General features: G+C 42.1%; 1 protein-coding gene across 1 annotated transcript in view; it reads right to left on the bottom strand.

The window, feature by feature from the left end:
- The window catches only part of LOC148111932 (vomeronasal type-2 receptor 26-like), a 42253-nt gene extending 33918 nt beyond the window's left edge, over nt 1-8335 (bottom strand). The window contains exons 1-2 of the mRNA XM_087879406.1: nt 8245-8335; nt 6834-6944 (exon numbers count right to left, since the gene is read on the bottom strand). Of these exons, the coding sequence (XP_087735532.1) occupies nt 6834-6944; nt 8245-8335 (202 nt within the window). The remainder of the gene's footprint in view (nt 1-6833; nt 6945-8244) is intronic.
- Between the last annotated feature and the right edge of the window lie 5989 nt (nt 8336-14324).

Here is a 14324-nt window from a genome sequence, read left to right as displayed (position 1 = left end):
TTCCCCCTACTCACCTTCTCTCCTACTCCTATCCCTCCCCTTCCTTCCTCTCCTTTTCCCTTTCTTCCATTCCTCTCCTTCCCTCTCCTCTCCTACTTTCTCCTTCCTCCTCTCCTACCTCATCCTACTTCCCCTTCCTTTCCCCCACCCCTCTCTTCTTTTCCCCCTACTCACCTTCTCTCCTACTCCTATCCCTCCCCTTCCTTCCTCTCCTTTTCCCTTTCTTCCATTCCTCTCCTTCCCTCTCCTCTTCCTACCTTCTCCTCCTCTCTCCTTTCTACCTTCTTTGCTGTGGAATATTCTCCTTTGGTATCCGAACAACTCCTGTATTCTAATAGTATATACTTTCTTTCAATTTCTTTTCAGATTTATTCTATCAGTATTTATCATCAGAATTGTACACTTATTCTTATTATCTTCTTTCTTTTCCCCTTCCCATCCCCCTTTTTCATTTACTCTGTTGTCATCTGGGTTTCTATTTCTTTTTTATCCTCTCCCTCGTTTAACTTTCTATTATCTAAATCATTTATCTATCCTCTTATCTTCATATTTCTTTTCTAACCATATATAAAATCTTGAAATACACTGATTCCTCTTTATCTCTTATTCTTAATCTATTCATTTCCGCACAGTATAAAATCTTTTTTATTACTTCACCTTCTGACGGATTTTTTTCTGTCTTCCAATTTTGTGCAAACACAATTCTTGCTGCTATTATTATATGTATAGTTAAATACACATCTTCTTTACTATCTCTCTCTGGGAGAATACCCAATAAAAAAACCTCTGGTTTTTATTCTATAGATTCATGTAATATTTCTTCCAACCATTTCTGTATTCTAGACCAATAATTTTTTGCTTCTAAACATGACCACCACATATGATAGTATGATTCTGGCAAATGCAAACATTTCCAACGTTTGGCTGATTTATCCTTAAACATCTTTGCTAATCTTTCTGCTGGCATATGCCACCTATAAACCATTTTATATAGATTTTTAAAAAAAATTTGATTTATATACCACCCTTCTCCGGAGACTCAGGGCGGCTTACAATGCTCTAAGCAATAGCCTTCATTCTTTTGTATATTTATACAAAGTCAGCTTATTTCCCCCACAAACTGGGTCCTCATTTTACCTACCTTAGAAAGGATTGAAGGCTGAGTTAACCTTGAGCCTGGTGAGATTTGAACTTGCAGTAATTGCAGACAGCTGATGTTAATCACAATGCTTTAGTCTGCTGAGCCACCAGGCCCTTTGCCTGGTGATTTTCTTTATATGCAGTTGCCCTTTGTCAATTTATAATTCTTATAAACTGCATATAAAGATTTTCTTATATGCAGTTGCCATTGTCAATTTATAATTCCCTTCCCATAGTTGTTGCCATTTCTCTAACTCTATTGCATATCCAAAATTTTTCACCCATGTTATAATTGTCTCTTTTACCTCATCATCTTCCAACCTAATTTGCAACAAATAATTATACAGTCTTTTAATCATTTTTTCATCTTTTCCAGTCATTATCTGATCCAACTCTGATTCCCCCAAATTAAAACCGTATTGTTTCAAGTCTTTATCATATCTTGATTGTATCTGCAGCCATGAATACCAGTCAGTCTCAATCCCTTGTTTTTCTAAGTCTTGTTTCTGTTTTAATTCTCCCTTCTCTGTTAAAATGTCTTTATATCTTACAATCTTGTCCATGTTAATCATATTTGGATGTGTCAACGCTTCTATTGTTGAAAGCCACATTGGTACTTCCATATAATGTTTTTCTTTCATTCTTTCCCATACTACCAACAAGCCATTCCTTACACAATGTCTCTGGAAATATTCATGAATCTGATTTTTTCCATACCATAAGAAAGCATGCCATCCTAGTTGTAAGTCACGTTCTTCCAAAGTCAATAGTTTTGTATTTCTCAATAAGATCCATTCTTTAATCCAAGTTAAGTAATCCAAGTTTGCCGCTTGATGATACAATTCCCAATTTGGTAGACCAAATCCTCCTCTAAACCTGGAGTCTTGAAGCAATTTAAGGTTAATTCTCGCTTTTTTCCCTTGCCATATGTATTTACATCAATTTATTTATTTATTTATTTATTTATTTATTTATTTATTTATTTATTTATTTATTAATTATTGTGATTTATATGCCGCCATTCTCCTGAAGGACTCAGGGCGGCTTGCATACAACAATCATCAATACAAATCACAGTGTAGAAATTAAAATAAAATAAAAACCCCCATTAAAACCATATTAAAATTATAAAATTATACAACCCCTCGATCAGATTATTGCTGGAACAGCCACGTCTTTAGTCCGCGGCGAAAGGAGAGGAAGTCGGGGGCCATCCTGAGCTCGGTGGGCAGACTGTTCCAGAGGGTCGGCGCTCCGACAGAGAAAGCCCTCCCCCTGGGGGCCGCCAGCCGACATTGTTTGGCCGACAGCACCCTGAGGAGGCCAACTCTGTGGGAGCGCAGAGGACGATAGGAGGAAGGCGAGAGATGGTCCTGTAAGTACCCCGGGCCTAAGCCATTTTATTCAAACTGTCAAAGTATTTTTTCTCCAACTTTATTGGAATTGTTTGAAAAAGAAACAACAATCTTGGCAATACATTCATTTTGATTAACACTATTCTCCCCATTAAAGATAATTGTAAATTTTTCCATTTTTCCAAATCTGTTTCAATTTGATTACTTAATTTATAATATAACCGGACATGAATTTCTCTTTTGTACCAAAAATTGAGGGGCTGCCACAAAGAAGAAGAGGTCAACCAATTTTCCAAAGTACTACAAAGCAAGACAAGAAACAAAGGAGGGAAACTAATAAAGGAGAGAAACAACTAGAACTAAGGAGAAATTTCCTAATGGTGAGAAATGGAATGTCTCCCCTTCAGAAATTGTGGAGCCATCACTGGAGGCTTTTAAGAAACGACTTGTCTGGAATAATATAGATTGATATAGATTAAGAGAGTTGGAAGGGACCTTTTAGGTCATCTAGTCCAAGCAGACCCTACACCATTTCTGACAGATGACGGTCCAGTCTCTTCTTGAAAGCTTCCAGTGATGAAGCTCCCACAATTTCTGAAGGCAACTTTATCTCTTTATTTCCAGGTTGAATCTCTCCTTGTTCAGTTTCCATCCATTATTCCTTCTCCGGCCTTTGTCCGGCCTTTGGGTGCTTTGGAAAATAGCTTGACCCCCTCCTCTCTGTGGCAGCCCGTCAAATATTGGAAGACTGCTATCATGTCTCCCCTGGTCCTTCTCTTCACTAGACCAGCCATGCCCAGTTCCTGAAACTGTTCACCATATGTTTTAGCCTCCAGTCCAGTGGTGGGTTCCTCCTGGTTTGACCCAGTTCCCGCGAGCCGGTAGCAGTGACAATATGACATCACCGAACTGGTTCTCCCCCCCTGCCTGTCCACCCACCCACCCACTCACCCCACGTTATTCTTACCTTCTATTTGGCCCCACTCCCAATCTATTGCTGCCTCCTGAGTCCCAGCTGATGGCTAGAGGGAAAAAAACTGTTTAAACTCTTGCCGGGGGCTTCAAAGGGCCGCCCTACAGCTGATCAGTGTTAAAAGAAAACAAATGAGTAGACCGGTGTCTGCAAAAATAAATGGGTAGACCCAGTGGTGGGATTCTACTTCGGTAGAACCGTAGTTAAGTAGTTAAGCCAATGGTTCCCAAAGTGGTCGGTACCATGCCTTAGGGGGGGGCGATAAGAGGCAAGGGGGCGGCAGGGGGCACTAAGCAGCAAGGGGGGTGGCCCCCACCCTTTGGCCTGTGCCTCACAGCAGTTACCTCCTTGCAAGCAAACAGCAAGAAAAAACAACTCCTTTCAGCTTCAGCATAGGCTAATTAGCCCGTTGATTAGATCGGCCTCCCGACTCTCAGCTGATTTGCTCTCAGCTGTTTTGGGCAGGGCTCAGCTGCTTGCTGCAAAGAGCTAAATTGCTGGAGCAGATTTTTTTTTCTCCTTATGCAAATCAAGCTGAAAACGAAATTTAAAGTAAAGCAGGGTGTTGGCTGTTATGTTGGAAAATTAGGCAGAGGCAGATTTCTTTTCTTTTTCCTCACCAAAAAAGGTAGGTGCGAACAACGGGAAATTTAGGGCAAAAGAGGAGAGTTCAAGATTTTAAAACACAAAAGAAAAAAAGCTCTATTTAACTAGGGAATTGTAATAATTGAGATACTATTAATTGTATATTGTGTTGAAAGCAGAAATGGTTAAGTTGTGGTTTGGAGGAATATATGGGGGAAATTATTTGGTTTATTATTATTGGTAAATATAATTAATTGATTTGTAAGAAATTGGATTGCATGGAAATAATTGGAATATTCATGTTCATATTGATTAATATACAAAAAAGGTAGTTATATAACTAATTGATTTATATTAAAATGTTGAATTTATATTAAACAACTGTAATATTACATAATTAACCAATGTGAGGATGGATATAAAAATAGATGCCAATGGGAAGGGGTATGATATAGAATAGAAGGGAAAAATTGAATTTGATTAAGATTAGAGATGAGGATGAAGGGTAATATTGGTTTTTTTTAAAAAAATAGATGAGGAATAAATATGGCAAAAAGGAAATATAGAAATTGTAAATTTAATTGAAATGACAAAACACTGTTTCAATTTGTGAACCGGCCAAATACTCTGTTCAAAAAAAATACATTGTATGTATGTGTGTTTCTAATTATTGCTATTTATTCATATTTGTTCTCTTTTATTCTTTAAAGTTTAACAATTTATTCTTTATCTTAATATCTTTATAATTTGTTTGGGGTTGCCTTTCTTCCCTTTCATCTTTTTTATTGTACAACAATCTTTCTCCTCAAACCTACCACTTCTCTCTTTTCTTTCCTTCTTACTTTCTCTTCCCCCCACCCTCTTCTTCTCCTCCTCTCTTCCTCCCTCTTTTACCCTCACTCCTACTCTAATTTCCCTTCCCTTCCTTCATCCCTCTCTATTGCTGTATCCTTTTGTGCATATGGACTACTCAGAGGACTGAAAAAGTTATTTCTGACTGGTCCTCGCACTTTTGACCAGTCCTCGAACTTACGACTGTCCTCACATTTTACGTTTTTTTGCCCTATCTTATCACCATGGTGAAGAGAAGCAGTTGTGAAATGAGTGACATGGTTGTTAAGAATGCTGCACTGGCATGAATGTGAGGATGGTCATAAGTGTGAGGACCTGTCAGAAATGACTTTTTTCAGCCCTCTGAGTAGTCCCTATACACATAGCCATGGCCACCCGGTCAGATGACAAGCTAGCCATGCCCACCCAGTCACGTGACCTCCAAGCCACGCCCACAAAATAAGCCACGCCCACAGAACCGATAGTAAAAAAATTTAGAACCCACCCCTGCTCCAATCCCCTAATCCTCTTGGTTACTCTTCTTTCTAGAGTCTCAACATCTTTTTTATAGTGTGGTGACCAAAACTGGATGCAGTATCCTAGGTGTTGTCTTACTAGGGCTTTATAGGGTGGTATTAGTACCTCTCTTGATCTTGATTGTATCCCTCTGTTAATGCAATTTAGGATTGCATTGACTTTTTTGGCTGCTGCTGCACACTCTTGACTCATATTTAATTGGTTGTCCTCTAAGACTCCAGGAACCTCTCACAGTTACTGCTATTATGCCTGGTTTCCTGCTTGAACAGGGGGGTGGACTAGAGGACCTCCAAGGTCCCTTCCAACCCTTTTATTATGTTCTAAGTTCTGTTATAGGTACACATGTTTAGCCTGCTAAATTCCTATTGGAATACACTGATTTATACAGATAATGTGATATTATCATACTTACACATTGGATTGTATAGACTTGGATTCTTTTGTCTTAATTATTATCTGATAATTTATAAAGCAAGTTCAAAAGTTATGGTCTTTGTGAAATGACATCATAGACATAGATGGTCAGCCAATAGAGCAAGTAACACCTTTCCTTACCTGAGTAAGTAGTTTGTAGTAAGTAGTAAGTAGTTTGCTCTGAGCCTGAATCTTGGCTCCCTCATCATCCAAGGAGCTCAGTTAGAGAAAGGGCAGGAGTGAAAGTGGTGCTTAAATGAAAACCTCATAGCTCTCCAGCTTCCTCAGCCCCAATTATTAACGTATAGGAGGCCCAGTTTTCCCCCATGTTCTTACATCAATCTGATGTTTGGGGCTCCAGAGAGAAACCACCAGCAGAACCAACCCAATCTCAGCCTCTGAGGAGGATCTTGGGGTGGGTAAAAGGACTCCAGCTGCTGCCCTCAGAGCTGATTTGGGAATTTACACAATTTCTGCTTTCTCTAAATTCAGAAAATATGGGTATTATTGGCATAAAATTTAATCTATGGAAACTGACAGACTCTGAAAATTATGGCTGTTGGAAGAGACAAAACTTCAGTTAAAGACCAAACTTGGATTATGCAACTGACAAATCTTATTAGGCTTTGAGGTCTGCCTGTTCCTTGTATAACTGGAGAAAGAAGGTGAAAAATTTCCTCCAGAAAGAATCTGGGATAGAGAAGCAAAAAAAGATGCAGCAATCCTCAAAAATTATAATAGGCCCTTTATTGGAATAGAATACTCCAGTTGGCATTTTGCTGCCCAATTCCATTGGGCAGCAAACCAAAATGGCAGCTCCGCAGTGAACCCTGAGCTTAGGGAGGTGATGTTCGACATTTTCAGAGGTGTCGGGGGTCAGTTAACCATCCTTTGACCCCCTCCCAGAGAGCCGAGGTGTTGCCGGCTCGATAGAGCCGTGGATGGAGCCCGAGGAACAGCTGACTTTCGGGGAGGAGGTTAGAGGATGGCGGCAGTACCTGGAGGCTTGGCTGCAAAGATGCCCCCGTTGTTGGTGGAGAAGAGGGCAGCATTACAAACGCTAGGATCCCTGGGTTTTTGAGGGATCTGGACACTCCCCCCCTTTTTTTCTGAAGCATGGAAGGGGCTTAATGGGCTGAATGGCCTGAAGATCAAGCTTATGGGGAAGGAACTGAGAATTGTCAGTTGGGGATGACGGTTGGTCTCTCCCTTAACTGCTCCCCCCCCTTATTAGGGTTAGGCCTAATAGGGCCACTCAGCATAAATTTACAACTTTTGATTGATCTGCAGCCTTATTTTACCATTATTTGACCCACTTGTCCTCCCTGGGTTACCCAGATTGGTGTGTTCTCGTGAGGACAAGGAATTATCGAAGCAGATTGTAACGGTAAGTATTTATTTAGTAACACAACGAAGCACGTAGTACAATTCAGTAGAAGCAGAACACGTAGAACATCGAACTCTGCCTGACAGCTCTTTTATACCCAGCTGTCAGAGGCTTAACCAATAGGAACAACCAACGTTACAATGGATCCCAACAGGGGGCCTATCTACTAGAACATGCTCAGAACACAACACGGATTATTTGATTATTCAATCATTTATTCCATCCTATGCCTACACCTTGCTTTTTTCTAAACTAAGCCTTGGCTATCGCTGGTGTGAGAACAGGAGGAGGCACAGACACCGAGAGTCTTGGACTATGGTGGGACAGACCATCTCTCATTTGACCTTATGACTCTGGTTTGGGTCACCTTGAAAGGGCGGCCTTTGAGACTTTTTTTCCCACCATTGAATAGACTTATTATAATCACAAGACTTACCATTGTCATGATAGGACGATGATGTCCCGATGTTCTGATGTTTTTAGCATATTGTCTTCTCTTTAACATCTTTTCCTCCCTTATTTAATCTACCTGTTTTTACCATCTCTAACACCGTTTAATAGAAAATGATCCTTCATCACTCTCAGCTCATTACTATTCTTTAATGTATTCAACTACGGAGCTCCTTGCACTGCGAGACTCCCCCCTCTCGGAGGTTTGGCCCTTTCAACTATCGAAGGCTGCTCTTGATGATGGGTTTTGGAACCCCGAGAGGTGGTACGCTAAAAAACGGAAACTCTGGGTTTTTTAAATAGATTTTTAGATCTAATTTTAAGGGGTTCCGGGAGGAGGGTGGTTTTTAATAATAAAAATTAGATTGGGGGGGGTCTTAAGGATCAGCAGCCATGCCATTTTGACAGTCCCAGCGGGTTGGGGAGGTTGGGAGTCGTAGGAGATGCTCGGAGAAGGGTGGGACAAGCTATACCTGTGATGGTGGGAAGGGGCAGAAGAAATCGAAGTAGGGGTGGGGAGCATCACACCAGATGCATTCGGATGGTGACTTGCTCCCATACCTCCTGCTCACCCTGCTTTCCTGGGGATATGTGAGCGAAGGACCCTGGTTTCCGTCTGATATATGTGAATGCCAGGTCCGTGATGAATAAGGCTCTCCTCATACGAGATTTTATTGATGAGGAGGGTGCGGACCTGGCCTGTATCACGGAAACCTGGCTGGGGCAAGTGGGGGGAATCCCTCTCTCTGATTTATGCCCCTCAGGCTTTCGTGTCCTGCACCAGCTGCGACACCAGGGAAGGGGAGGGGGTGGCAGTAGTTGTTAGAGAAAGTCTGAGTCCTAGGGAGGTCACTGTCCCTCAGATAGGCGGGTGTGAGTCTCTTCTATTGAAGTGGGACCCTGGAGTTCAGTCGGGCTTGTTGGTCACATACCTATCTCCCAGCTATGTTGCCACAGCCCTGCCCGCACTGCTCAATGTCTTGTCTGAGGTGGCACTTGAACTCCCCAACCTTTTAGTTGTGGGAGATTTTAATCTGCCTTCAATTAGTGAGTCATCTGAGACAGTCCGGGAGTTCATGGCCTCCATGGCAGCCATGGACCTGACTCGGGTTATTCAGGGCCCAACTCATAGGGGAGGACACACACTCGACCTGGTTTTTCTCTCTGGGCAGTGGATAAATGGTCATGGTAAGGGGGAACTTTCCATCACTCCCCTGTCATGGACTGACCATTCCCTCCTTAGACTAGACTTTCAGTCTGTCAACCCCGGCCGCTGGGAGACAGGACCCATAAAATGGTTCCACCCTAGGCGCCTGATGGACCCAGAAAGGTTCTTGAAGGAGCTTGGGACATTCCCCACCTCTCAATCCTGCGATTCAGCTGAGGCTCTGGTGGCATCCTGGGAACAGGTGGCTACCAACGCCTTGGACAGAATCGCACCTTTGCGGCCTCTAACCCGACGCAGATCCCGGATTGCTCCTTGGTTTTCCATGGAGCTCCGGGAAATGAAATGTCGGAAAAGACGCTTAGAGGAGAGTTGGAGGTCCTCCCGATCTGAATCTGACCGAACACAGTTAAGAACCCATATTAGGTCTTATCTAGTGGCGATGGAAGCAGCAAAACATCACTACTTTGCCACCCTCATTGCATCTGCAGAAAACCGCCCAGTGGCCCTGTTTCATGTGACTCGCTCCCTCCTCAATCAGGGAGTGAGGGAAGACCCTTTGCAGAGCAGAGCTGAGGATTTTGTACAGTTTCTGCATGATAAAATCACTCAGGTCCGGATCGGATTGGACTCTGACTGGGCAGAATCCAATCAGGAGACTAGGGTGGGTCTTGAGAATAATATCTGGATTGAGTTTGATCCTGTTTCTGTCAAGGAAGTGGACAGGATTGGGGGCAAACTTAGTTCCTCCACTTGCTTATTGGACCCTTGTCCCTCCTGGTTGGTTTTGGCTGCCAGAGAGGTGACTAGAGACTGGATCCAGGCAATTGTCAACGCTTCGTTGAGAGAGGGGAACTTCCCCGTCTCTCTTAAGGAGGCGGTGGTTTGACCTCTCCTCATGAAGCCTTCCCTGGATCCAGACTCACTTAATAACTATCGTCCCATTTCCAACCTTCGCTTCATCGCGAAGGTTGTTGAGACTATAGTGCCTCAACAGCTCCCACAATTCCTGGAGGAAACGGAATACCTTGACCCGTACCAATCAGGCTTCCAACACAGTCACAGTAAAGTGCTCCATGGCATAGGACCCGGGTATCTCCGAGACCGTCTTCTGCCACCAATAGCCTCCCACCAACCAGTTCGTTCCCACAGAGAGGGTCTCCTCAGGGTGCCATCAGCCAAGTTATGTCGGCTGGCGACGCCCAGGGGGAGGGCCTTCTCTGTGGGAGCCCCAGCCCTGTGGAATGAACTGCCCCCGGAAATTCGTAAGATCTCCGACCTCCGGGTGTTTCGCTGCGCATTGAAGACCCTGTTGTTCCGCCAGGCCGGACTATCAACACAATAGTTTTAAATTGGGGTATTTAAATTTATTGGGGTTTTAAATTTGAGCCACTTATTTAATTATTTTAAATTTTATATCATTGTTTTGTCTGTGTTTTTAAATAGGCTGTACACCGCCCTGAGTCCTTCGGGAGAAGGGCGGTATAGAAATAAAATTATTATTATTATTATTATTATTATTACAGCATGGAAACGGCATTGGTCGCTCTGGTGAATGATCTCTGGCGGGCTCGGGATGGGGGTTGTTCCTCCATCCTGGTCCTACTTGACCCCTCAGCGGCTTTTGATACCATCGACCATGGTATCCTACTGCAGCGACTTGTGGGGTTAGGGGTGGGAGGCACTGTCTTACGGTGGTTTTCCTCCTACCTCTCAGGTCGCTTTCAGTTTGTATGGGCGGGAGGGCAGAGATCCACCCCGAGGCCCCTTAATTGTGGGGTGCTTCAGGGGTCGGTTCTCTCCCCCCTGCTCTTTAACATCTATATGAAGCCACTGGGTGAGATCATTCGTGGCTTTGGGGTGAGATATCATCAATATGCTGATGATACCCAATTATACAACTCCACCCCAGACCACCCCAGAGATGCCCTTTCCGTGATGTCCCATTGCCTGGAGGAGGTACGGGCCTGGATGGGCAGAAACAGACTCAAACTCAATCTCTCCAAGACTGAGTGTCTGTGGATGCTGGCATCTTGGGCTTCAGAGGCTCCATTACTTTTGATAGATGGGGAAAAACTTGCACCCGTTGATAGGACTCGCAACTTGGGTGTCCTCCTGGATGCTCGGCTATCCCTAGAAGACCATCTAACAGCCGTGACCAGAGGGGCCTTTGCACAGGTTCGCCTGGTGCGCCAGTTGCTCTCTTTCCTGGACCAAGATGACCTTCGCACAGTCACTCATGCCCTGGTTACTTCCCGCTTGGATTACTGCAATTCCCTCTACATGGGCCTGCCCCTGAGATGCACCTGGAGACTCCAGCTGATCCAGAATGCAGCTGCATGGGTTGTTACGGGAGCCCCTCATTACTCCCATATAACACCCCTCCTGCGTGAGCTGCACTGGTTACCAGTGGTTCGCCGGGTCCGCTTCAAGGTGCTAGTCCTCACCTATAAGGCCCTTCATGACTTAGGTCCGGGATATTTGCATGACCTTCTCCTGCCTGCCTCTCACCGTCCTGTTCGCTCACATAGGGCCGCTCTCCTCAGGGTTCCGACAGCGAGCCAATGTCACCTTGCTGGGCCCAGGGGTAGGGCATTCTCTGTGGGTGCTCCCACCCTCTGGAATGAATTACCTACTGAGCTCCGGACGACTCCTGATCTCCGCTCCTTCCGTCGGGACTTGAAGACTTGGCTTTTCAAACAAATAGGCTGAGACTGATTCCGGGCTTTATTATTTACTACTAATTAATTATTTGGATTAAATTATGATTTTATTGTACTTGTTTCTTAATTTGTGTTCGCCGCCCTGAGTCCTTCGGGAGAATGGCGGCATATAAATACATGTAATAAATAAATAAATAAATAAATAAATTTGCACTTGTTAATCTAATTGTGATCAATTGTAGGGGTGATACAGTAATATGATTTACATTTTTATTATTTTTTAATTTGCTTATTGTTTTCCATTATTATGATACAGTCTTGCTAATATTCTGTTTTTAATATTTTAGACAATGTCTGATTATCAAACTATTCTAATACATTCATGAGAACCAGGTTGGATTTATTAAAATCTAATATTTTGACTTGATCTGACCCCAAATATCACACAGCTTTTTCTTCATTGCTTTTTCAGATCAGTGATGAAATTGTTTCAGAGGCTCTGAGTGATAAAAGTCAATTCCCCTTTTTCCACCGGATGCTCCCCAAAGAAGGGATCCAGTACCCAGCAATTGTCCAGCTGCTCCTCCATTTCAGATGGGCCCTGATTGGCCTCTTTGCTTCAGACACAGAAAATGGAGAGAATTTCATGAGGATTTTTCCTCCTGTGCTTGTCAGGAGTGGAATTTGTGTGGTTATATCACAACTGTTCTCAACAACTGGATACACAACAGCCCTCAGGGATTCCCTCTCTAAGTGGAGAAAAGTCAACATCTTTGTTCACTTCATGGAATTTGATTTAATTTGGAAGAGAATCCTTCCTTTCCATGAAATATTTATGCATCTGCCAGGACTCATTGAAGGGAAAATCTGGATCCTCACAAATTTTGCAGGGTATCTAATGAACAAGCGTAGACTTCTCAAATACATCCATAGTATTTGGAACTTTGGCTATCTGTTAAAAAAAAGGCCAAGAGATTCTGCCTTTGAACCCCTTTTCTTTCTGGAAGAAAAGTTTCAAGATCTTTATTTCCGCTGTTCTTTTTCAAAGAACGTCTTTTCTGTCAAAGGCCGCAGAAGATGCACCCAGAATGCCCCACTGGAGACCCAGAATAAAAGAAACAGGATCCGTGTCCGAAATGACTATGAATATTACAGTCTCATGAAGACTCTGGCCCAAGCCTTGAATGCCGCTTATTCCTCCAGATTGAGGAGGAGGGGAAAGAAGGAGCGAGAAAAGACTTTGGGGTCTTCAAGGCTGCAGCCGTGGCAGGTATGGGGGTCCCGATATGGATCCATTAATCTTAGATCCTTCGGAGGAGGAATCCAGAGGAGAAGGAAGGGAACCATCTCAACAGATCTGTCCAATTCAATTACTCAGAGAATAATGGCTCCAAAGAGTAGATACCATGGCATTTTTTTTTTAAATTAATTTTTATTCAACATTTATATCTTTAACATCCTTGTTACATTTTTACTACTTTCCGATACCGGCATCTGTAATAATATCTATAGATATTCTTGGTAATTATCTTTGTTTTCTTTTTATTTATTTTCAGGCCTGCTACTATTCCCAATTTCTCTATTTCTAGTAGGAGTTTCTCTCCCGGTTCCTAAGGGTCCTCTAATATAAATGCCATGTCATCTGCAAAGGCCCGTGTTTTGTATTCTCCTCTTTTAATTTTTAACCCTTTTATTTCCTTACTTCCCCTTACCTGTGCCAATAATATTTCCAATGAAAGGATGGATAAGAGGGGGGACAATGGACAGCCTTGTCTAACCCCTTTGTTTATATCGACTTTTTCTGTAAGATCTCCACTGACCATATTTTTTCTGTTTGCTTAGAATAAATTGTCTTCATCATTTCTATAAATTTTTTGCCAAATTTGCCAAATTAATTGATTAATTAAAAACCGCCAATTCAAGTTGTCGAATGCCTTTTGTGCATCTATCATTATTACTGCCAATTGTTTTTCTGGATGAGCCTCATAGTATTCTGGAATATTCATGATAATCCGTGTATTGTTCTTAATTTGTTGCTTGGATAAAAACCCATTTTGATCTGAATGAATTATTTTATTTAATATCTTTTTTAGACTTTCTGCTATTATTGCCAAGATTTTGTAGTCAGCATTTAACAGTGAGATTGGCCTATAATTTTGAATGAATTGATTGTCTGTACTTTCCTTTGGCATTAATGCTATATATGCCTCCATCCATGAATTTGGCATTTTGGCTTTCTCTAATACCTTGTTATATATATATATACAACATAATTTCTTCCAAAACTTCCTGAAATTTTTTATATACTTCCGCCGGAATTCCATCTGTCCCTGGTGTTTTGTTATTTTTCTGTTTTTTAATTGCCTCTCTTAACTCTGTTAATGTAATTTCCCCATTCAACATTTCCCTATCTTCATCTGTTATACTTGGCAAGTTCCTCTCCTGTAGGTAATTTATAATGTTTTCTTCTTTAATGTTTTCTTGACTATACAGTATTTGAAAATAATTTAGAATAATATTTTTTCCCCCTCAATTCTATGGAGCAAATTTCCTTGCTCGTCTTGTAAATATTGTACCAATTTTTTAGCTTTTTCTTTTTTCACTTTGTAGGCAAGCCATCTCCCTGGTTTATTTGCTGATTCAAAATAGTTTTGTTTTGCCAATTTTATATTCCTCATCATTTCTTCCTGTTGTAGTATATTAATTTTATGTTTCATTAACTCCATTTCCTTTCTGATTTCCCTGTTTTGGGGATCTTTCTGAAGTGATAATTCTAATTTTTTCAGCTTCTCCAATGTTGACATTCGTTGTTCCTTTTTCTCTT

Source organism: Pantherophis guttatus, chromosome 15 (assembly GCF_059756535.1).
Source record: "Pantherophis guttatus breed Tessera chromosome 15, ASM5975653v1, whole genome shotgun sequence".
Taxonomy (NCBI): Eukaryota; Metazoa; Chordata; class Lepidosauria; order Squamata; family Colubridae; genus Pantherophis; species Pantherophis guttatus.
This window is presented reverse-complemented; position numbering and strand designations above follow the sequence as displayed.